General features: G+C 45.7%; 1 protein-coding gene across 1 annotated transcript in view; it reads right to left on the reverse strand.

The window, feature by feature from the left end:
- PAPPA2 (pappalysin 2) overlaps positions 1 to 23,259 on the reverse strand; it is a 289,437-nt gene extending 266,178 nt beyond the window's left edge. Inside the window, exon 1 of the mRNA XM_020879747.2 lies at positions 21,390 to 23,259. Within this exon, the coding sequence (XP_020735406.2) occupies positions 21,390 to 22,305 (916 nt within the window). The 5' untranslated portion in view covers positions 22,306 to 23,259. The remainder of the gene's footprint in view (positions 1 to 21,389) is intronic.
- Positions 23,260 to 23,546: the final 287 nt, after the last annotated feature.

Genomic DNA, 23,546 nt, shown 5'->3' on the forward strand with positions numbered 1-23,546 from the left:
CTCCCCAATTAAAAATCCTGCTCTCCATCAACATGCCACTTTCCTAAAACCAAAATCAAAGAGTCTCACCTCCCTAAATAATGCTAGAGAGCTTCCTTTGTCTGAAGTGGGTCCCATCTATGGATGTGCTCTTCAAAATTAACCTAAACTTGACTTTGTACATGAATCCTTGTTTGGCCACACTTTAATCAAAGCAGTTTTCTGCTGCAGCTTGCTTACCCTCATAGTACTGCAGCTATTACATTTTCCTTATTCAACCAAGCAATTTGAACATTCCTGGAGAAGAAGATCCTGTCTTAGACACCTGTGAACTTGCAAAGGGTCAAGGGAGGAACAAGTTTTATTTCCTACCTTCTACCTGCTCTGAAAGTCAAACTAAGTCATTAGAATCTTGACTTGGGGAAGGAAGATACCCCACCATTCTTGGGGAGGGGGAACAATGGTTGGGTAGGGGGTAGGGCTGCCCACTCACCCTGCAATTGAATCTGACCTAGAGGAATGATGCAAGGGGAACCAACTGTTCCTTCCACTGTGCAGCTATAGATTTTTCATGATGTTAGATATGCTTTCCCTAGCCATTACACAATAAGCTGCTATCTTCCGAGTCCTATAAAGTTGGATTACAGCACATGTGGCAAAAGCTATGTGAAGATTTTCTCGGGCAAAGCCCTACTCTGTTATCTATCTATGACAGAGTCTCATAGAGGAGATATTTAACTACAGGTCAAGGTGGAAGAAGAAAAAGTCCAGGTAAAAATGCTGTCCTTGGCACAGAAATGGTTGCAGAATCTCAGTTCCAGTAACTACCACAGCCGAGTTCTCCTCTGTACCTCTGGGAGGGTTAAAGTCAGGAGTGAGAGTTCTACTTCTCTTGGAAAGCCCATTGGCTTCCAGGAAGACGAGGTTCAATAAGAGAAAGAAGTCACGCACAGCGTCATCAGTTCTGGTAACTGAAAAAACACGCTGTGTGGTGCAAGTTTGTTTTCAGGAGGAAAATGAGCAAAAAATAGGGCTGGGTTAGGTCATGATTATAAATCAAGCTGATACAAGGCAAGGTTCTTTCTCAGGAAGTTATGCCTATGGCCTCTCTGCACATCTATCTGCTGCCTTCTGCAGAACTACTTACCCAACACCCAACCCGCGCCCCCCCCCCCAACTCCCGCCCCAGGGAGAGCATGCAGGGAACAAAAAGGAACAAAGGGGAGGAGGAGATAGGCCATCCATCAAAAGCCGTGCAACCTGGCAGAGAGCAGGATTGTGTCAGCAGGAGAATGTGGAAAAAAAAGCCCAGGGAAGTGTTTTTCCGCTATTCTAGATGACTTTCCTTCAGGACAGGATTAGGCTCACTTTTTAACTATGAGTTCAAGCTTTTACAGAGTGGGGGAAGAAAACCTCCTGAGAATATTTCACTAGCATCTTCCCAGAAAAAATTTTAAACCTCTATACAGTCCACTCTTCATCTTAATCATGCCTTATGATGACAGCAACCAGAATGAGAATGTCCCAGGCTTTCTGTAGGCTGTGCATGCATAGGGTAAGAGTGAATGAGGCAGAATGGCAGGGAGAGGAGAGCAGAGAAACACAGAATGATGAGATGAAGGGCAAAAATCCAAAGGCATGCACAACCTCAGAAGAGGTGACCCGTACATAGCATCCATGGAATGCAGTTAGCAAGTTGCCTGACACAAAGCGTCACACAGTTCAGTTCAGTTGCTCAGTCGTGTCCAATTCTTTGCAACCCCATGGACTGCAGCACGCCAGGCCTCCCTGTCCATCACCAACTTCTGGAGTTTACCCAAACTCATGTCCATTGAGTTGGTGATGCCATCCAACCATCTCATCCTCTGTTGTTCCCTTCTCCTCCCGCCTTCAATCAAAGTATCACTAAGTGTTAGCTAATATATTATTATTGCCATGGATGAGGGTGACAGTGGACATGAGGAATTAAATGAAAAGCACTACTTTCTCCCTTTAAAAGAGGTACTATTTTCTACTTGCTGAACCAGGCTGAAAGTGCACAAAGACCTTCAGCAAGGCCAGCTCTGGACCAGAGCTCCTCAGATCTCAGTGTGTGTATGAAGAACATCCAAAGTTAATATTATCAGCAAAATTAATATTAAGAAGGAAAGAATAAATTGCTTTTCAGAAAAGCAAATGATAAAAGAGTTCATCACCACTAAACCAGGCTTATAAGAAATGTTGAAAGGACTTCTTCAAGCTGAAAAGAAATGATGCTAATTAATAACAAGAACAAATATGAAAGGATAAATCTCACTAGGAAGGTAAATATATAGTAAAGGTAGTGGGTTAATCTAAAGGCAAAAAGATATGACACGGAAGGATGAACGCCTCAGGTCCATAGGTGCCCAATATGCTACTGGAGAAGAGTGGAGAAATAGCTACAGAAAGAGTGAAGAGATGGAGCCAAAGCAAAAACAACTCCCAGCTGTGGATGTGACTGGTGATGGAAGTAAAGTTCGATGCTGTAAAGAACAGTACTGCATAGGAACCTGGGATGTCAGGTCCATGAATCAAGGCAAATTGGAAGTGGTCAAACAGGAGATGGCAAAGGTGAACCTCGACATTTTAGGAATCAGGGATCTAAAATGGACTGGAATGGGCGAATTTAATTCAGATGATCATTATATCCACTACTGTGGGCAAGGACCCCTTAGAAGAAATGGAGTAGCCCTCATAGTCAACAAAAGAGTCTGAAAAGCAGTATTTAGGTGCAGTCTCAAAAACAACAGAATGATCTTTGTTCATTTCTGAGCCAAATCATTAATATCACAGTAATCCAAATCTATGCACCAACCACAAATGCCAAAGAAGCTGAAGTAGAACAGTTCTGTTATGACCTGCAAGACCTAGAACTAACACCAGAAAAAGATTCCTTTTCATCATAGGGGACTGGAATGCAAAAGTAGGAAGTCAAGAGATACCTGGTGTAACAGGCATGTTTGGCCTTGGAGTACAAAATGAAGCAGGGCAAAACTAACAGAGTTTTGCCAAGAGAACGCGCTGGTCATAGCAAACACCCTTCTTCCAACAACACAAGAGATGACTCTACACATGGGCATCACCAGATGGTCAATACTTAAATCAGATTGATTATATTCTTTGCAGTTGAAGATGGAGAAGCTCTATACAGTCAGCAAAAACAAGACTGGGAGCTGACTGTGGCTCAGATTGTGAACTCCTTATTGCCAAATTCAGACTTAAATTGAATAAAAATAGGGAAAACTGCTAGACCATTCAGGTATGGCCTAAATCAAATCCCTTACAACTATACAGTGAAAGTGAAAAGTAGGTTCAAGGGATTAGATCTGATAGGTAGAGTGCCTGAAGAACTATGGACGGAGATTCATGACATTGTACAGGAGGTAGTGATCAAAACCATTCCCAAGAAAAAGAAATGCAAAAAGGCAAAAGGGTTGTCTGAGGAGGCCTTACAAATAGCTGAGGAAAGAAGAGTCACAAAATGCAAAGGAGAAAAAAAAGATATAACCATCTGAATGCAGAGTTCCAAAGAATAGCAAGGAGAGATAAGAAAGCCTTGCTAAGTGATCAATGCAAAGAAATAGAGGAAAACAATAGAATGGGAAAGACTAGAGATCTCTTCAAGAATATTAGAGACACCAGGGAACATTTCATGTAAAGATGGGCACAATAAAGGATAGAAATGGTATGGACCTAACAGAAGCAGAAGATACTAACAAAAAGTGGCAAGAATACACAGAAGAACTATACAAAAAAGATCTTCATGACCCAGATAACCACGATGGTATGATCACTCACCTAGAGCCAGACATTCTGGAACGCAAAGTCAAGTGGGCCTTAGGAAGCATCACTACAAACAAAGCTAGAGGAGGTGAGGGAATTCCAGCTGAGCTATTTCAAATCCTAAAAGATGATGTCATCAAAGTGCTGCACACAATATGCCAGCAAATTTGGAAAATTCAGCACTTGCCACAGGACTGCAAAAGGTCAGTTTTCATTCCAATCCCAAAGAAAGGCAATGCCGAAGAATGTTTGAACTACTGCACAATTGCACTCATCTCATATGCTAGCAAAGTAATGCTCAAAATTCTCCAAGCTAGCCTTCAATAGTATGTGAGCCATGAACTTCTAGATGTTCAAGCTGGATTTGGAAAAGGCAGAGGAACCAAAGCTGGAATTGCCAACATCCATTGGATCATAGAAAAAGCAAGAGAGTTCCAGAAAATCAACTATTTCTGCTTCATTGGCTACACTTAAGTCTTCGACTGTGTGGATATAGTTTGTAGAAAATTCTTCAGGAGATGGGAATACAAGACCACCTCACCTGCCTCCTGAGAAACCTGCATCAGGTCAAGAAACAGCAGTTAGAATCAGACACGGAACAATGGACTGTTTCAAAATTGGGCCACCTGATGCGAAGAACTGACTCATTTGAAAAGACCCTGATGCTGGGAAAGATCGAAGATGGGAGGAGAAGGGGACGACAGAGGATGAGATGGTTGGATGGCATCACCGACTCAATGGACATGAGTTTGAGTAAACTCTGGGAGTTGGTGATGGATAGGGAGGCCTGGCATGCTGCAGTCCATGGGTTCACAAAGAGTCGGACACAACTGAGCAACTGAACTGAACATCAAGGCTGTATATTGTCACCCTGCTTATTTAACTGATATGCAGAGTACATCATGCGAAATGCTGGGCTGAATGCAGCACAAGCTGAAGTCAAGATTGCTGGGAGAAATACAAATAATCTCAGATATGCAAATGATACTGCCCTTATGGCAGAAAGCGAAGAGGGACTAAAGAGCCTCTTGATGAAAGGGAGAGTGAAAAAGTTGACTTAAAACTCAACATTCAAGAAAATGAAAATCAGGACATACAGTCCCATCGTTTCATGGAAAATAGATGGGGAAAAAGTGGAAACAGTGACAGATTTTATTTTTTTGGATTCCAAAATCACTGCAGATGGTGACTGCAGCCATGAAATTAAAAGATGTTTGCTCCTTGGGAAAAAAAGCTATGACCAATCTAGACAGTTTATTAAAAAGCAGAGACATTACTTTACTGACAAAGGTCCATCTAGTTAAACCTATAGTTTGTTCAGTAGTTGTGTATGGATTTGAGAGTTGGACCATAAAGAAAGATGAGCACCAAAGAATTGATGCTTTTGAGCTATGATGTTGGAGAAGACTCTTGAGAGTTCCTTGGACTGCAAGGAGATCCAACCAGTCCATCCTAAAGGAGATCAGTCCTGAATATTCATTGAAAGGACTGATGCTGAAGCTTAAACTCCAGTACTTTGGCTACCTGTTGCAAAGAACTGACTCATTGGATAAGATCCTGATGCTGGGAAAGATTGAAGGCAGGAGGAAAAGGGGATGATGGAGGATGATGGCATCGCCGACTTGATGGACATGAGTTTGAGCAAGCTCCTGGTGTTCGTGATGGACAGGGAAACCTGACATGCTGCAGTCCATAGGTTCACAAAGAGTTGGACATGACTGAGTAACTAAACTCAACTGAAGTTAATAGAGCAGATTGTGGAGTGAGATCCACCAGACCAACCAAACTTAATAACTCTACAGTTTTGAGCAATCCTCTCCCATTTTCATCATCTATGAAATGAAGACAATAGTGATACCCAATCTACAGGGTTTGAGGGAGGATTAAATTAATTCGCACATGTAAAATAGTGAAAACAGTGCTTAACACACAAGTAGCACTCAATATTATCATCCATTGCTTTGTTAAATACTATTTTCTTATTTATTTCTTTACTTGACTGTGCTAGGTCTTAGCTGGGTCATGCAGGGTCTTTGATCTTTAATGTGGCCTGCAGGATTTTTTATTGTGGCATGTACAATATAGTTCCCTGACCAGGGATCAAACCCAGGCCCCCTGCATTGAGAGCAAGGTGCCTAAGATCCTGGACCATCAGGGGAGTCCCTCATAGTTAATATTATCATTTTAACATATAGAGGGCTTATGTCTTCAACTATATTATAAACTCTTAAGAGCAGGGAGTCCTGTCATACACTCTGTGCTCAGTAAAGTCCTGTTGAATAAATAAACTAGTAGGTGAATGAATGGGTTAAAAAGCAAATTGAGCTATGTACTTCCTCTAAGTGTTTAATCAGACAAGATCAGGTGTGTTCAGACCTGTAAGTATCTTATGTTAAAAGAATTTCACCTCCCCCTCCCCAAACTTTGTAATAACTCAGATTTTGAGAAGACCACAGAAGCAAAGGCAGGAAAGACTTGGAAACTAAGGAAAGTTTCTGGACCACAATCCACTCTTCTCTGGATTGGCAAGATTTTTTCCTACAAACACTGCCTTCTCCGTCTTCCACAAGGAATAATGTGAGCATAAAAGAGACGATGTATACAAACCAGAAGAAGCAAATAACTAGAACAGATAATATCTGAAAGCTCAAAAATGATCATAGTTAAATCAAGTTTTAACTATATCAAATTCTTCTAGGAGACTAGCTTACAGTCAATATTTATCAAATAAAGATGTATTGAGGGGGGCTGAGGATAAGGAATTTGAGGTGGAAGATAAGGGTAATCATCCCTTCTAGTTATTTTTGAGTGAATTTCAGACATGTTAGTCACTTTCCAAATCAATAAGATGTAAAGATTACCTGTGCCTACTTCCAAGCAGAAAAATTCACTTCACAGTTTGTAAGACTAAACCGTGCCTCTGTTTGTTCACTCATTCATTCATCTTCTTACCACATATTCATTGGATGAGTTTTATTTGCTATCGCTACACTAGGTGCAATGAACAAAACACAGCCCTGACCTCCAGTAGCCCAGGGGCAGAGCTCACCTAAAAAAGAAATATGGCAGTAGGGCCATATCTGTCTAACCATTCCCAACACAGTGCCTGGCACTCAGTAGGAACTAAAGCTCTAGGAATAAAATATTACTTACACTGTTCCTGTAAACCCCAATCCTCAGGGAAGGTTGAAAAAGCTAATGACATTATCAAAAGACATCTGAGTAAATTGACTCGAGACACAGGACAATTCATTTAAAGTCCTACTCATAGCTATAATGAGGGCTCAAACTGCCCCCCAAAAGGAGGGACTGTCCCCCTTTGAATGTATTTATGGAAGGCCTTTCTTACACACCGGCATTGTTATAGACCCTGAAGACTTGGAATTAACTAATTATGTAACTCAGCTCTCAGCTTTTCAACAGACATTAACAGAACTCCGGGAGACGACTCCTGACCCAGCCTCTGAGTCAAGCAAGCCTCTATTTGAGCCAGGAACTGAGGTCCTCATAAAAACATTGGGGTCTGGGGGCCCATCCCTTGAGCCCCTCTGGGAAGGCCCTTACCAGGTTATTCCTTCTTCTCCCACAGCTGTCAAAGTACCAGGAATGGATCCATGGGTACATCACACTCGAGTTAAGAGGTGGTACCCTGACCAGAACTAAGTGATGTCATTTTATGTCTTTACTTTCTATACTCTGACTTTGTACTTTTCAGATGGGCCTGATAATCTACGTGAGCCTACTTATGCTGACTCCAAAAAGTCCTGAGTCTGCCGTTTGATCCTCAAGACAATGCCTTCTTGTCCTGGGCTCACTCCTATGCTGCATTCCACAATCGGTCTAACTGCTGGGTCTGTGGACCACTCTCTTCTTCATCTGTGGAAGGCTTCTCATGGTGGACATCTCCACTTCAAGGAAAGGACTTTCTCCAAGTCTGCAAATACCTTGAACAATCACATGTGATGCCTCTTTTTAAACTGATGACATCTAACAACCCTAAAATGGACTGATATAACTATGGACATAATGTGACTTTTAATTTTGATTATACATTGTCTCAGTTTAATGACTATTTTGCTACACATAAGACAAATAGGTCTAGATCTGATAGTTTTTTATCTGACGTTTATCAAATATGGGATGAGGTTATATGGCTAACTCCTGAAAAAGGACGTCTAATATCTACTGCCCCTATATGCTGGGAACAAACCGAGCCATCCCCAAAAGTTAGCCAACAACTTAATTATAGTGATTGGAAACACTTGGGATTTTTGCCTCAGGAAATGTGCAATGTAATCATTCCCGTGTTTTCCAACCCCAATTCAGGTCCTCCCTTTGTCTGGCCAGGCACTGATTGGGACTGGATATCTCAGTCATGCTGGCTTGCTCCAAACGGGACTTATTGGATATGTGGCTCTTACCTATGGGTTGGCTTCCCCCTGGCTGGATAGGGAGATGCACCCTGGGTCTAGCCTTCACTCATGGCTTTATATTTTCAGAGCTTCCAGAGAAGCCTGCTAATTTACCTCACCTTAAAACTCAGTGGGCAAGGTCTGCATTTCACTGGTATGATTATTTGGCTGCAGTGTTTGTTCCCTCTTTGGGAACTACAGATGTTATGCTACGAGTGGATGCTTTGACTAATTTTACTCAACAGGCATTACAAGATTCTCAAAAAGCTATTTCAGCTCTTAATGCTGAACAAGCACAAATTAGAAAGGTGGTTTTACAAAACAGATTGGCTTTAGATATTCTGACAGCTGTGCAAGGAGGAACTTGTGCCATTATTCATACCCAATGCTGTACATATATGCCTGATATGAGCACTAATGTTACTCATTTTACTAAACACATGACCAAGATGATTGGGGCTATGGATACTCCTGAAGCCTCAATTGCCTCACTTTGGGAGACATTAACTAGTTCCCCATGGTGGAAGACTATCTTAATTACAATAATTCTGATTGTTCTATTTTTGCTGTTTGCTCCCTGCATCTGTAACTGTGTAATTGGATTTGTTTCTAGTCGCATGAAGGCTTTTAAGTTACAAATGGTTGTCCAAGCTCCTATGAGTGCCACAGCCTCTTCCAACAACTATTACTTGGGGCCCCTGGATCAGAGACCCTCAATATGAGGGTTAGGAGAATGTGTTGCCTCAACAATTTAGGGACAACGCCTCTAAACAGCAGGAAGTAGTTATGGAATGAAAATGACACCCCTTTCCCTTGGCAACATAATTCTCCTAAAAGAAAAGGGGGGAATGAGAGAGTCATGTCCTAGGCAGGTTGATAAGAAGTCTAGGGTCCCCCAGGAGAGAGAGGTCTGGAATATTCAAAGAGGAAGAAAGGACAAATTTTTACTTTTTTCCCTCTACATTCCTTAGGATTATATAACAATAATGTATCCTGCCTGAAGACTGTCTTCTGATTAAACCTTCTGGCCAACTCTGTTATCTTAAAATGTAAACTATGGGAGTAGGTCTGGTGAGGTCTTTACAACCTCCAGACATTCTTTGGATTCATTGGAGAGTATATAACTCCATTGCTAACACTAGCAAGGGGGTACTCTTTCTACCCCCTTCTGATGTCTATGTCAGAAGCTTTCTCTATCTCCTTTATACTTTAATAAAACTTTATTGCACAAAAGCTCTGAGCGATCCATCCTCATCTCTGGCCCCGGATTGAATCTTCTCCTCTGGAGGCCAAGAACCCCAGCATCTTTGCGTGATTCAGAAACAACCTTTCATCTTGACAAAGAGTATCTGTTTAGTGATTAAAAAGTAAGATGGAAATTACAGTAAGTTGACCTAAGTGTTTTGTTAGGCTTAGAACAGGATATCAGGGGCTTTCCAGGTGACTCAATGGTAAAGAATCCACCTGCAATGTAGGAGACATGGGTTCAGTCCCTGGATCAGGAAGATCCCCTGGAGAAGGAAATAGCAACCCACTCCAGGATTCTTGCTTGGAGAATCCCATGGACAGAGGAGCCTGGTGGGCTACAGTCCACAGGGTCGCAAAGAGTCAGACACGACTGAGCGACTACACACACACACACACACACACACACACACACACACACACACAAAGTATTTGTCAAATAAAAATCCTTTCAATAATTTCTTGAAACAATGGAGCTTGCATGGGCATGCTCTCCATTTCCGATATCCATCTTGTATCACCTCCCTGTAATGCTGTCTTCTGTTTTATATGACTGGTGCTTTATTACAGGATGTTGGCTCTCTCACCTTAAAAAATTCCCTCTACACCCCTGTGTCTACTTCTGACTTCTGTCCCTGCCCCTCATGGCTAGTTTCTGAGCAGATTGTGCTGGACCCTGTTCTGGGTCTTCATAGTCTCACATCTCACTCCTAACTCCACCTGCTGTAATGCAGAGTCCCCTCTGAACCCCCAACTCCAGAGTGAAACCACTCTCTCTAAAGTCCCTGATGATTTTCTAACAGCTGCGTCCAATGAGCCCAGTTCAGGCCTGATGGTATATTGGGTGACTCTGCACCATCCGACACTTTGGTAAATCCATCCTTTTCTCTTTTCCTCAATTCTTCTGCCTTCAGGCCTCCTTCAGTCTCTCCAGTTACTGGCTGTCCTTTTCTAGCCTCGAGGAATTCTCAGTCTCATCGAGATAGGACTGGGATCTCCCAGAGGCCGAGCTGCAATGGTCTAATTACAGGTCAGCTTCCACTGGACAGAGTGAACCTTCCAGGTATAGCCTCTGCCTTGCTCACTCTTGATTCCCCCAACACATGACTAAATGCCTAATACTTCACCTAAGAGGAACTCAATAAATGTTGGATGAATGGATAAATTAACAAATAGAACCCCCCAAAAAGAATATTTCTTTTCTAATCTGTCCAAAATGCACTGCAACAAGCTGTATGAAAGTCAGCAAATGCTGTGTCACAGCTTGAATGATGACTCATTAACTGATTGATTAACTTTTAAGCTCTATGACTTCCCTTCTGATCAGCCACTGGATTTATAATCCAGAAATTAGCCACGATCACTGGTCTTGATATCCCAAGCATTGCCATGGCAATGCTTCAACTTCAAAATGCTCTGAAATGTTGGATTCCAATGACCAGATTGTATATTTGGGCAGGACCGCTTTTCTCCACGACTCACTTCTGACTCATAAAGAGAACTGGGATGTTTTTGTTTGCCCACTGGGCTTTATTTCCTGGATGCTCTCTTTTTTAAAAAATTCAAAGTGTGGGATTATTTTAAGGCAGGTAATGAACATGAGAAGGAGGGGATGTTATTTTTGGGACACAAACCTAACATAGAGATGTGTTTTCTAGAAGGTGCCAGAGTCATGGGGTGTATGATGTGAGCAGGAAGGAATCTGATGAGCACCCAGAGTAACTAACCCTCAGAACACAGAAGCATGGAATTGATGCACTTGTTTATGGCAGCAGGAACTGAAACTAAGGCACAGTCAGGGTATACAGGCTCAGAATCCAAACTAACGTGCCGCCTTCCACTCCTATTTATTTTGCCTCCTCAAGGCATGGGCTAGGATGGGAACAAGAAGAAGCCAAGCCGCCTGGCACACACATCCCAAATGACTCAGATGGGCAGCCCCAGAGGAACAATAAAGCAGAGCACGGAGGAGGGAGCAGAAGGTGAGGAAGGCCAAAGCGTTGCCAGTGAAGGACAAATGGGTGAATTTACTTGGGCTGCCAAAGGTGATGCCTACTTTCCAACTGTACCCCTATTACTCCTGAATATTTCCACCTGACAACCTGTGCTCCACCCAAGAACTACACTGAGAGTGCCTATGGGTTTCCATTTCATCTCTGAGGATGGAGAGAACACATAACCAACAGACGATGAGAAGAGAGAAGCAGGCGGCGGCATGTGGATTGGCCAAGGCTCCTCCTGACTACACTGTCACCCTGAGATTGCAGATGCCACGAAGGGAGGCAGTAACTGAGGAAGAGGATGAAGACAGCAAGGGCAAGGAGCAGCATCAGGCAACACAGCTGCAATGTGCTGAGGACGACCACACAGTCATGCTCAGAGAAAGCCCCTCTGTGCTACCAGCTGGAAGTGAGTCTCCTTTCCTGACCTGTACCCCAGACACCTGGATGACTTCAGCATCCCAATCCCTTGGGAGTCAGACACAGGCCCTGAACAGAGTGGCCACAGGGAGATGGCGATGCCTGAGCCTGAGCACCCAGAGCTGGAACCCAGGAAAATGTTCAGGTCATGTTAGCAGAGCTCTCTGGCCTTTATTTTCCCTCCTCCCCTCTGTCGCTCTTCTTCTTTGCTTCCTGAAGGTGCCGCTGCATCAGAATCTGAGGCACTGTGACTTCTGAGGGCCTGAGTGTTCCCAAAGAGCATGTCATTCTGGGCTCATGCAGGTGGAAAGCCATAGAAAGTAATGCAGTTCAGGCTGAAGGAAAACTCTCGCAATGCAGAGTTAGGTTCAGGGAAGAAAGGGCCATCTTAGGATGCCCTTAAGTGGCTGAAAGAAAGAGCTTGATGATAATTTCCTTCTCAACCAGTAAGACCTTCTTGTGATTACAGAGGTCTCAGTGCAGAGGTCCATGTGTTTATTCATTGAACATAACATCAGCACATTCCTCAAAGACTACCCAGGTGCTATCAGATGTAAGCAGTAGCCAGGCCCTAGCCTTCAACGAGCCTGAAGAAGCCCTTTTCATTTCAGTGGGTCAAAAATATAAAACCAAACTCTCATGCATTGCTGAGGAGTGCAAAATGGTGTAGCCACTTTGGAAAACAGTCTGTCAGTGCTTCAAAATGTTTAACACGGAGTTACCATATACAATTCCACTCTTAGTTGCCTACTCAGCAGAAATAAAAATATAAGTCTGCTTGTGCAGTGTTCATAGCAGCACTGTTTGTAATATCCCAGAAGTGGAAGCCACTAAAATGTCCATCAACTGCAGAATGAATAAACAAAATAGGACATATATAGGGAATAGTATTCAGCAATAAAAAAGGAATGAAGCTCTGATACATACTAAAACAGAGCAAACCTCAAGTGAAAGAAACCAGATTCAAAAGACCAGAGTAAGTCTGCTACATATGAATGTGTTCCCTTCTGAGAGTATGTTCATAAATCCAATTTGTTCATATAAGTCCAACAAAGTTAGCCGAGGTACCAAATACCATCAGCTGTATAGTACTGTACTGTATAGATTTGTAATACTTTTCACACAAATAATACATAAACAAACACAAAAAATAAAACTTATTTAATCTCACAGCACAATACCATGAAAAATATGCCAGGCATGTGAACTAACTTAACGTGATTAGGCATGCAAACACAAGTTTGCATCTTTGAAAGTTCTCAGCTTAAAGGTTCATATGTAGGGGACTCAATGTATTATATGGAATGACCAGAGCAGCCAAATCTACAGAGACAGAAAATAGTGGTTGTCTCCAGTTATTGTGTATTTGGGAAGAAGGGGAAGGGAATGGGGAGTGGCTACTAACAAGTAAGGTGTTTCTTTTGGGTAGAATGAAAATGTTCTAAAATTAGATTATAGGGATAGTTGCACAACTCTGTAAATATTCTAAAAAACAAAAATTATAGAGTTTGGACAGGTGATCTTTATTGTGTAAAGGTTTTACCTCAAAACGCCATTAAAAGGAAAAAAAGAATATATAGTTGACCTTGCACAATGCAAGGGTTAGGGTAACCAATATTCCATGCATTCAAAAATCCATGTGTAACTTAGAGGCAGCCCTCTGTATTCCCATCTCCTCCATATCTGGGTTCCACATCCTCAGATTCAACAGCTCAAGCTCACGTTGTTCAAGGGTCAACTGTAAATAAATATAAACTCCATCTGGAATGTTTATTCCAAGAAACCATCAGGACTTGTTTTTTTGCAAGAAATTTCTGGGAAGTTTTGTGTTTACTTGAATAAAAGGAGTTTCCCTACCACTGATACTGTCAGTCTCTCGGTAGGTATTACCCTGGATAGTGTAGAACGAGGAAGCCAAGCAAAAGAGGATTATGGAAGATGCACAGCATGCAGGAAGAGTCCTGGATACCAGGGGCTGGCAAACTATGGCCCACAGCCAAAATTGGAGCTGCCACTTGTCTTTGTAAATAAAGTTTTATTGAAACACAGCTCTGCTCACTCATTTACATTTTGTTTATAGCAGCTTGCACATTCTAGGAACAGAATAGTTTCAGTGGAGACTGTGCAACCAGCAAAGTCTAAATTATTTACTAAATTCTTGTGCCTTTAAAGAAAAAGGCACTTTTTTGCTGACACTTCTCGAGACTCATGTGTCCACTTAAGTCTGAAGTCATGGTCCACACACTAGCAGCAGCAACCAGGAGCCTGTTAGAAACGCAAAATCTCAGGTTCCCCCAGACCTTGTGTTAGTTAGTTGCATTAGTGAAAGAAGCAGATGTCAAGATGGAGTTCAATATATATGGACTTTATTAGGAGAGATGAATAGGAGAGAAAACAGGGAGGAAGTCCAAAAAGGCCAGGAGAGCCCTCAATCCATGATGCAGGTCTGACCTCGAGGGAAGGAAAGAGAGGAGAAAGATCGGGTGGAAGCACTGTAAACTGCTATAGGGTCTAAAGCATGATCTATAAGGCCCTCAAGAATCCTCAAGGCAGAGTCAGCTGTCAGAGGAGTTCTGAATCTCTCGGGAACTGGTTTTCCTTTAGCCCTGCCGCACAAAGGCATGCAGCCTCAGGGCACATGCAGTGACAAATTCCTAGCACAGCACCTCTGGTCCTTTGGAAAGGAAATGCCCTGTAGTTGGCATTCTCATTGCATCTGCTGCAAGCTGTGTTCCCATAGCAGTGAGATCATTTTGAGAAGAATTGCAGGGGAACTCTGTGCACATTTAAGTTTGAGAAGCAATATTCGAGGACAGGAGTTAGCAAACTTTCTACAAAGGGCCACACAGCACATATTTTAGGCTCCGCGGGCCATACTTTCTCAGTTGCAACTCCTCAACTCTGCCATTCAAAGTAGGAGCGGCCACAGAGAACACATAACCAATTGGGTGTGGCTGGGTTCTAATAAAACTTTCTTTATAAAAACAGACTTTCGCTCTGGACAAGATGTGGCCCATCGGCCAGAGCACACCTACCTCTGCTCTAGAGTTATGGGGCTTAAACTTTTTAGAAGCAATTAAACACTTTTGGGGGGTGGGGGGGGATGGGGGGGTGGGCTTCCCTGGTTGCTCAGATGGTAAAGAATCTGCCTGCAATGAGAGAGACCTAGGTTCAATCCCTGGATTGGGAAGATCCCCTGGAGGAGGGCATGGTAACCCACTCCAGTGTTCTTGCCTGGAGAATCCCCGTGGACAGAGGAGCCTGGCAGGCTATGTTCCATGCTGGATCGCAAAAAGTCAGACATGGCTGAGTGGTTAAGCACAGCACAAACTCTTTTTTCATATGAAACAGATAAGAGAGGGGCTGCCCTTGATGGTGGGCAGGAAGCCTCATGTCCAACGGTTCTCCTCAAAAACCACTGAGACACCTCTGCAGGCAACAAAAGCAGGATCTGAAAGTCATTGCCCTGGTTCCCCACAAAGAGCCTCAAGTTACAGAAAGTTTCTCTCACCCTTTTTTTATTCCTAGTGGGCATCAGCAACCTAACTTTCTACTTTATCCATTCTACAAACATAGCTGACAGTCTCACACTGTGCTAGGTACTTAGGGATGACAAAAGTGAATCAGACATGCATTTGGCTCCTGGGGAACTTTCAGTAAATAAAAACGAGACCTGTATAGAACTACGGCAGCAGGGAGCAATGTGTACCCCAGGAAGTCACAGGTCAAGGACTGGAAGCTGAGAAGTGGGGGAGATCATTTCCACACAGGGAATCCGGAAGATTCCGCGGACAAGGGTCAGGGAGCTGTGAAAGCAGGGGGCAGACTGACCATCTGTTTTCCTTCTAAAACCAGACGATGCCTCTCTTTTGGAGGACCACCCCTCCACAGGATAGAGTCTTCTGTATACAGATGCTAACTTACAACCGTCAGGGCACATGGCTTGCCCACACAAGCAGACTCATGGATCTCATTCCCATCACAGTGGGCATACCCACCCCCAGAGACCAACGACCTCACATCCACAGTTCTTTCACGCAGGGTTACTGTGACTTCACCGCATGTCCGGGGCAAGATCAAGGAGCAGAACTAAGCGAGAATAAAACGGGCAATTCTCCAGGGTCCCACGAGGGCAAACACTCTGATCTTGACCACCACCTCAGTATAGGAAGAGGCAGCTGAGGAGGAGGGTCATGGAAACCTTATCTTCACAGGAGCCCTGGGAAAGGTATGGACGTGGCGCTTCACATGTTAGAAAGTCCTGCTGGATACTGGGGAGGCAGCACACATGGCCTTCCTTTTAAATTCTCTTTACATCTCTGTGGATACTTCCGTGTGTCAGTCTGCCTTCTGTGAAGCTCCACACCCCACATCAACAAAACTCCTCACCCTGAGGCTGCTACTCCCTTACTGAGAGAAGGGGATGTTACAGCGGCCTGTGAAATCTCATTTCTTTGGGGTCATTCAAAACAAAAAAGCTATCCATATGCCTTAAACAAGGTCAGCAAATGCTGACCTTCCTACCAGGAAATCCAGAGACCTTTGAAACTTACATGAAATATGTGACATGGGCATATTGCTAAAAAGTGAGCAAAGCTTCCATCATATTCCCAAAAGGGTGCATGACCCCCCAAAAGCCTTGGACAATAGTCCAATGTATTAAATAGTATAAGTAAGAAGTATAAGAAGTTGCTCAGTCGTGTCCGACTCTTTGTGACCCCATGGATGGTAGCCTACCAGTCTCCTCCATCCATGGGATTTTCCAGGCAAGAGTATTGGAGTGGGTTGCCATTTCCTTCTCCAGGGGATCTTCCCAACCCAGGGATCAAACCCAAGTCTCCTGCATTGCAGGCAGACACTTTACCATCTGAGCCACCAATAGTATAGCTCAGGCTAAAAAAAAAAAGATCAAAAAACAAAAAAAATGGTCTTTTCAAGCCACTGACTCAATAGTGTTCTCAATCATCTTGAGACCATCTTGCAAAAAAAAACAAAAAAAACCCTATTTACCACTATTCCTACTGGACAGATGAGCAAGCTAAATTCTTAAGAAATTAATATTCTACCTAAGAAAAGATTACAGGTTGGCAGGTTAGCACCAAAGATGAGTAGGCTAATACACTGCTCTTAGCAATGAGCACCTCCTGCTGTTAATACCACTTCATAAGTGAATTTTAGAGTCAAGTCTGTGTTGAGCACTTTACATACATGACTTCTTTAAACACTGTAACAACGCTTTGAGACATTTTTCTCATTTCTCCATGTGAGGAAACCAAAGCTCAGAAAAGTTGAATGGATTGCCACAGATCCCAGCACTGAAAAGTGTCAGATGGAATCTGATTCCAGGTCTGACTCCCAAATTCTGCCCTGGGATCTCCTCCGCAACCTGGATCCTCAGAGAAGGAAAACTCATCTTCAGGTCAGGGACAGTTTCTTAGACATCTTTGTATTCCCCCACAGAGCCCTGCCCTGCCTTGCCTGGCAAGGCACTCAATAAATATTTGTTGAATGAAGAAGTGTGGGCTTGGGCTGTGATTCTGCCATGGACTTACTGACTCAGTCTCCGGCCACTTGGAGTCGCAGGTGGTTAGTCAGCTGGGCAACTTCAGGGAACATTTGAAATCAATTACGGGTGAGGAGGAACCTATTAGAAGTTCCTCTTCTGTGTGTGCTGGGGTGGAAGGAGAGGAAAGGAAGTTGAGAAGGAGGGAAACAGATGGTTTCAGGGTTGGGTGCTGGAGCTGAAAGATTTCACACCAGGATAGGACAGCATTTGACTTATGTCCACAGCTGAGTTCCAACAGCCCGTCCCAACGGGCTCCTGACCCCAGCTACTCCTCGGCGGCCACAAACCCCTGAATTGCCAGGCCCCTGACAGTGACCTTTATGGAGGCCCTGACGCTGGAACAGCCACACACAGTCCTTTCCCGCTTGCCGGGCGTCAGAGCTACAGGAGATTGGCAGCTTCAGAAGATCTAAGCTGCGCGGGGTTGGGGGGGTGGGGGGCAGCTCCACCGCTCCCCCTTCGGGGGCCAGAGAGAAGCTAAACACCTACGCCTGTGAGGCCCGCATTGTCCTCTCAGCCCGAAATGAAAGTATTCCAGCAATCCACCCGGAATCCAAAAACTTCCTATTTTGGAAGCATGTGGGAGTTAGGGGTGGGGGGGGGGAGGGAGGTAACGAGTTGATTTTGTTTTCTTTACAGTTGTTACAAGTGCCGGTTAGTCACAACCCAAAGAATGCCACTTGAGCCCGTTCACGTGGGCCCTGCAAAGAGACTTGTAGGAAGCCGACCCTCAGGGATGCCTACCAACAAGGCTCTGGGAGGGGATGATCGAATACCTCCCAGAGGCCCGGGAAGGGACCGTCCTCCAAGAAAGCAGACTGCATTCCCCACTGCTTGGCTTCCAAGGCGCCGCCTACTCTCCTGTGCACGAAGCAACACTGCCACCTAGTGCTCTGTGTAGGAAGTATTCCCCGAGGCCTCCGGTCTCTGGGGGGGTTTGGGGGGGTTAGGGTGGGGGATGGTTCCTCTACCACGGCTAGGGCAACTGAATCACTTACTGTCTCTGCCGAGGAGAAAATGCCTCGAGCTTGGTAGATGGAGAATGGAGAAAACTGGGCCTAGGTTAAGTAGGTAAAACCTGAGGTTTGAGAGCTGTTAGAAAAGAGTGTGGGAGCCACGTGTTGTAGCATCTTGGGTTATCCTCAGTGGGGCAGCAGAACTCCCGTGGTTGAATTGTGTTTACCTCTCGGGCCCACAGTTCAGCTGTGGTCATTCTGCAACAGCTGAAGGCCAGCCATCCCAGGAACAGGCAGGTACCGGCTAAAAGGACCAGGGCTAGGGTAAGAGAAGGAAGATGGGCTGATCTGTTGGTAGGAGTGAGTAGATGAGCAAATCGGAGACTTTTATTCCTGGGGGGTGAATATACCCTTGGCCCTTCATGGTTCTCAGTCCAGGGGGCCCCAGGGAACGCATATGGAGCTGACCACAGCGAGTCGACAAGGATGCCCCTGTCCTGGGAACCCAGTTGCTAGAATCCTGAAGAACGAAGGCTGGGTTCTCAGCCCCCATCTCTCCCAGACTTTTACCCTAAATCTTTTCTGAATATTTTCTGAGGTGCACAAATCTGAACAAAGATACAGGGTGGGAGGTAGAGAGAAGACAGACCCGAGTATTCTCTGCCTTCCATCTTTCCGGTGTGGACCTACAGGAGACGGGAATGCTTTGATTTGAAGAGAAAGAAACCTCAGAGGCTAGACTGTCTGCGAAAGATTTCCTGCCTAATTTTACATGCTTAGGGAGGTGGCAAGGTCTCAGATGGGCACCTTGGAGGTGTTGAGTATGCGCTGTGGCAAGGTGGTGGGGGCGTGGCGGTGGAGGTGGGCATGGGAGGGAGATTCTGGGCTGGCAGGGGAGGGGTGGTACATTAAGGAAAGCTATGCGCGTGCATGCTCAGTCGCTTCAGTCTTGTCTGACTCTTTGTGACCCTGTGGACTGTAGCCCGGCAGGCTCCTCTGTTCATGGGATTCTCTTGGCAAGAATACTGGAGTGGGTTGCCATGCCCTCGTCCAGGGGATCTTCCCAACGCAGGGATTGAACACGTGTCTCCTGAGTCTCCAGCATTGCAGGCAGATTCTTTTACCCACTGAGCCACTTAGGAAGCCCTATAACTGGAACCAAATCCTGACCCTGTTCTCCTCTCTTCAGAGAACGAGAACAGATGGATGCAGAAGGTTTGGGAACAGGGGTCAGGTACCCACTGTCCAGAAACTGTTCCCTGAGGTCTGAATTTTAACAACTCAGACCACTGGTTTCTTAGAGCCTCCCTTCTATATTCCTGTTGGATCTTTCTCTGATTCTTCAGAGCCAGGGAACTGATCCCAGGTCCCAGCGCCGCTCCTGCCAGAGGAGGGGTAAGTGGAGTCGTGGTCTAGACGGCAAGCACGCAGTTTCCCTGGCAGATGGGTACTAGGAAGCGAGATTAGGCAGCAAGAAGATGTCATCTGGGAAAAACTGTGAAGCTGCCAACTCTGATCAGATAATCATCTCATTATTTCTTCCATTTGGCCTCAGAATAAGGATTTCCTTCTACTCTTGCTCTGCCCCAACCTATCATCCAGCCCAGCCCCTTCTCTATCCTCTCCCTTCACCCCCTTTCCCACCCCAAAATAAAATCAAGCAAAAACCACAAGACTCTAGAGTGTTCAGTGTCTGGGAATCCCAGCTTCCAAAAGAGAAATTACAGCCAAAGAGGGGGAAAGACAGCGTGTCCGGAAGGGATGTTCCAGCAACACACCATCGCAAGAGGCTCCCTCCTTCCAGATTTCTTTCTCTGGTCTAAAACTTATTTGCAGGCACCCAGCAGCCTGAGGAGTCTTTACTATGGGGAGCTGTCAAGGCCTTCAGGGGTTCTGGGGTTCCACTCCCCGTCTGCCCCAGGCACACCTCTCACGACTTTGGTTTCCCCATCCATGTCATGGGACTGGCAAGCATCAAAGTGTGTTTTGCATAATTCAGATTAATAAAATGAAAATGGTTCCACTATGTACCTAGCTTTGTGTGAGGGTCTGTCCTGGGGTGGGGGCTCTGAAGGGATAAAGAGACACTGAATGATCATGTATCACTTCTAATCCCTTACCCACTCCTTGCTGAAACCAGTCGCCCCCCAACCGCCCCCCACCCCCATTAAGGCAAGGGAGACAATTATTCCTAATCCCATTCTTTTCTTTGTCCTTCTGGGTGGCTTTTCATGAAAGCCAAGATCTGGGTATACTGTAAAATAAATGCGGAGAGTGTTCCCAAATATTGTTCCTGATTAAGACCATAGAATTATACAAGGTGCATTTCTGGTCCCTTTTACAACAGTCCAGGTTAGAAACCAGGGTCCTGGCTTGTGAGTGCCCACCTTTTGCAGTAGACCTTGCTAGTCCCAGGCTGGACACGTGATTTTTAGGACAAAACAGAGGGGACTCCAGGACCTGGTCAAGGTAGTAGCTTTCTGCTACATTCCAGGGCTACTCAAAGAAAAGGAGACCAACCAGGACCCACTGGCTATGTACCCGGCAGCCTCATTTCCTTACCACCTAGCCCAGCCCAGGCATGACTCACTGCCCAGGTCTGTACACTTTCACGTCATTTCAAAGGTGCCTGGGTTTCTCACACTGGATTATGAGAAATGGAGTGTGACACCTCTTCCCCCCTGACAAAGAACCAGAGATCTTCCCCTTTAAAGAGGGATGAGAGAGTGAGCTGGAGGTCTCCTAAGTGCCAGCACAATGTATAGAAGCACACGAGATCAATACAAGGGACAAATGCTCTTGTGGTTATAAAGTCATTAATGCAGATGATGTCTGGGATTCTGCTGCACAGATGAATAGAGGTCCTTCCCCCTCTCTGCCCGGCCAGCCCTCCCTGGTTCTTCTGCTCTGCCCCTTTCCCCTCCTTGCCCCCTGATGTCTAACCTCACCAAAACCAGAAGCCAGCCCCACCCCGCGGACCACGGAAAGCCCGGGAGTGGGTGATTACCTGCGATGATGGCTGGGCTGTTCTGGCCTCCCTCCGGTCTCACCCAGGCTTCCACTGTGAACGCCTCCCGGGGAATGTCAGCCAGCACTTCTGGACGCAGCAGCAGCGGCTCCCGCCTCCCAGAGAAGTACAAGACAGGCAGTCTTTCTTGGGGGCTCACAGTCTCTGCTTCCCAGACGGGGTCCCCTCCACCATTCCGGATGCCACCCTCTGATGGGCCGGTTCGGACCCTAGGCATGAGGGGATGTTTAGGCCAAGGCTGGAAGTGCCAGGGCACAAACTTGGGGTCTCCCCGCATTCCTCCTGCCTGTCCCTTCACCACCTGGCGCCGACGCCTGGTCTTGGTCCAGCCCTTCCTTTGGGTCTCTGGTCCAGATTCCTTTGGGCATGGGAAGGTGGTGATCATGGTGGCAGCCGAGGCTGTGCCTTCTGGAGCCCCAGCCTCACCTAGAGGCTCCTTGGATCCTCCATCGCCAAGATAAGTGTCATCATATCCCAGTAGCTGCGACTGCCCAATAGGACTGTCCCCTCCCCATGGAGCGGCTGGCCGCTCAGCCTCACTCCTCACTCTTGCACTTGCAGTTGGGTCTGGGGGGACAGAGCTCACAGCCATTCCCTCGGCATCCAGCTTACTGCGTCCTGCATGATGCCTTCCCTGATCTCCTGCAAGGTAGGGCCTCAGGTAGTCCCCAGGCCGGCTGGGATAGACCCCAAAGAGGTGATGCTCGGGAGCAACTCTGGGTCTCCGAACCTTGACCCCCAGCCAACAGCGCTCTCCTTCCGACAGCACCTGGCTCAGGCGTCCTCTTTGGGCCAAGGATCTCTTGCGCATCCAGCCCAGCTCCGAGCTGACAGTACTGAGCGCCCACCCAACCAGAACTACCAGGCTCACCCTCAGAATCTTGAAGCACATCATACCTCCCCCCGGCTCTTTATATAGAACCAGAAGTCAGCTTCTGAGTACCACGCCGGGGTGATGGGGATAAGAGGAAGAGACAGCTAGCTGTGGATTCGCTGTCCCCTGGCAAACTGTTTTGTTCAGGAACCAAACTTTTTCAAGCAGCCCCCAAAAAGCACCTCTCCTGGCTACCTGAGCTGGGTGCGGTGACTGCGTAGCCTCTGTCCCCCTCCCGTCCCCTATGTGTGTCCCCCAACCTCTCCCTGACCTCTCTCTCTCTCCTTGTTCTAGTTTAGTCCTTGAAGAATGAAGTCCATTTCTCTGGGTTCCTTTGAATTTCTTCCAGAGAGCTCAGGTTTCTTTCTTTTTCTTTTTTCCCTTCTTCAATAGCTCCTCCCCTCGTTGACACTGGAAGGGGGACACGTGGGCAGGAGCCAAATCTTCTCAAATACACACTTGTGCACCCACATACCACTCACTACCTGAAGTCACTAAAAAGAATCTTAGCCTCCAATGTTCTTTTCTTTATCTTCCTTCCTTCCCTGGGAGTTACCTTTTCTTTGTCGTCTTTAACCTCAAATACATTCAGCTTCCAACAAATTGCTAGAAAAACTGGTATACGGAGACACAGAATTTGATGCTTACTATCTAAAAAGGCAAAAAAAAAAAAAAAGAATCTAGGAGGGGCACAAAAAAGCCAGCTGGTACTTAGCCTTCACTTTCCAGATGTCCTCCTCAGCCAGCTCCCCATCCAGCCTCCAGTCTGCCTGTGCAGGTCAGAATATTCCCCCCAGCTCTGTGCCTGGGGTTGGTGAGTGTTGAAGGTTGTTTTTAATCCTCTTCCAACTTGTTGGTGTGTTGCAAGTCTTTGTAAAGTTCTCCTCTGGGGTGCCAGTCTGGTGTCCTAATAACCTTATGAGTCTGAGAGCCCTTGACTTCACCTTCTGGGAGTCTTGTGGGTCCCTGGGAAGATGGAAAAGAGGATGAGAAGAAGAGCATATCCTTCGGGGGCCTGTGCTCTCAGTCCCTCCTGCTCCCCTTCTCTCCCTTTCTCTCTGCCTGTAATTATCTTCTTGTTTGTTTCATTTAAAGACAATGATGATGTCAAAGCTAATAAGTTCGGTGCATCTCTCCACCTACTGCCTGTCCCCTCCTCCCTCCTGAAAACCTCCCCACCTCACTGAGGCACAGGGGACAGACGCTGCTCTTGGTTTCCCCAGTAAACATCTCCCGCTTTCTCTTCCAGCAGCCGCAGCCTA

This window comes from Odocoileus virginianus, chromosome 11 (genome assembly GCF_023699985.2).
Source record: "Odocoileus virginianus isolate 20LAN1187 ecotype Illinois chromosome 11, Ovbor_1.2, whole genome shotgun sequence".
Classification (NCBI taxonomy): Eukaryota; Metazoa; Chordata; class Mammalia; order Artiodactyla; family Cervidae; genus Odocoileus; species Odocoileus virginianus.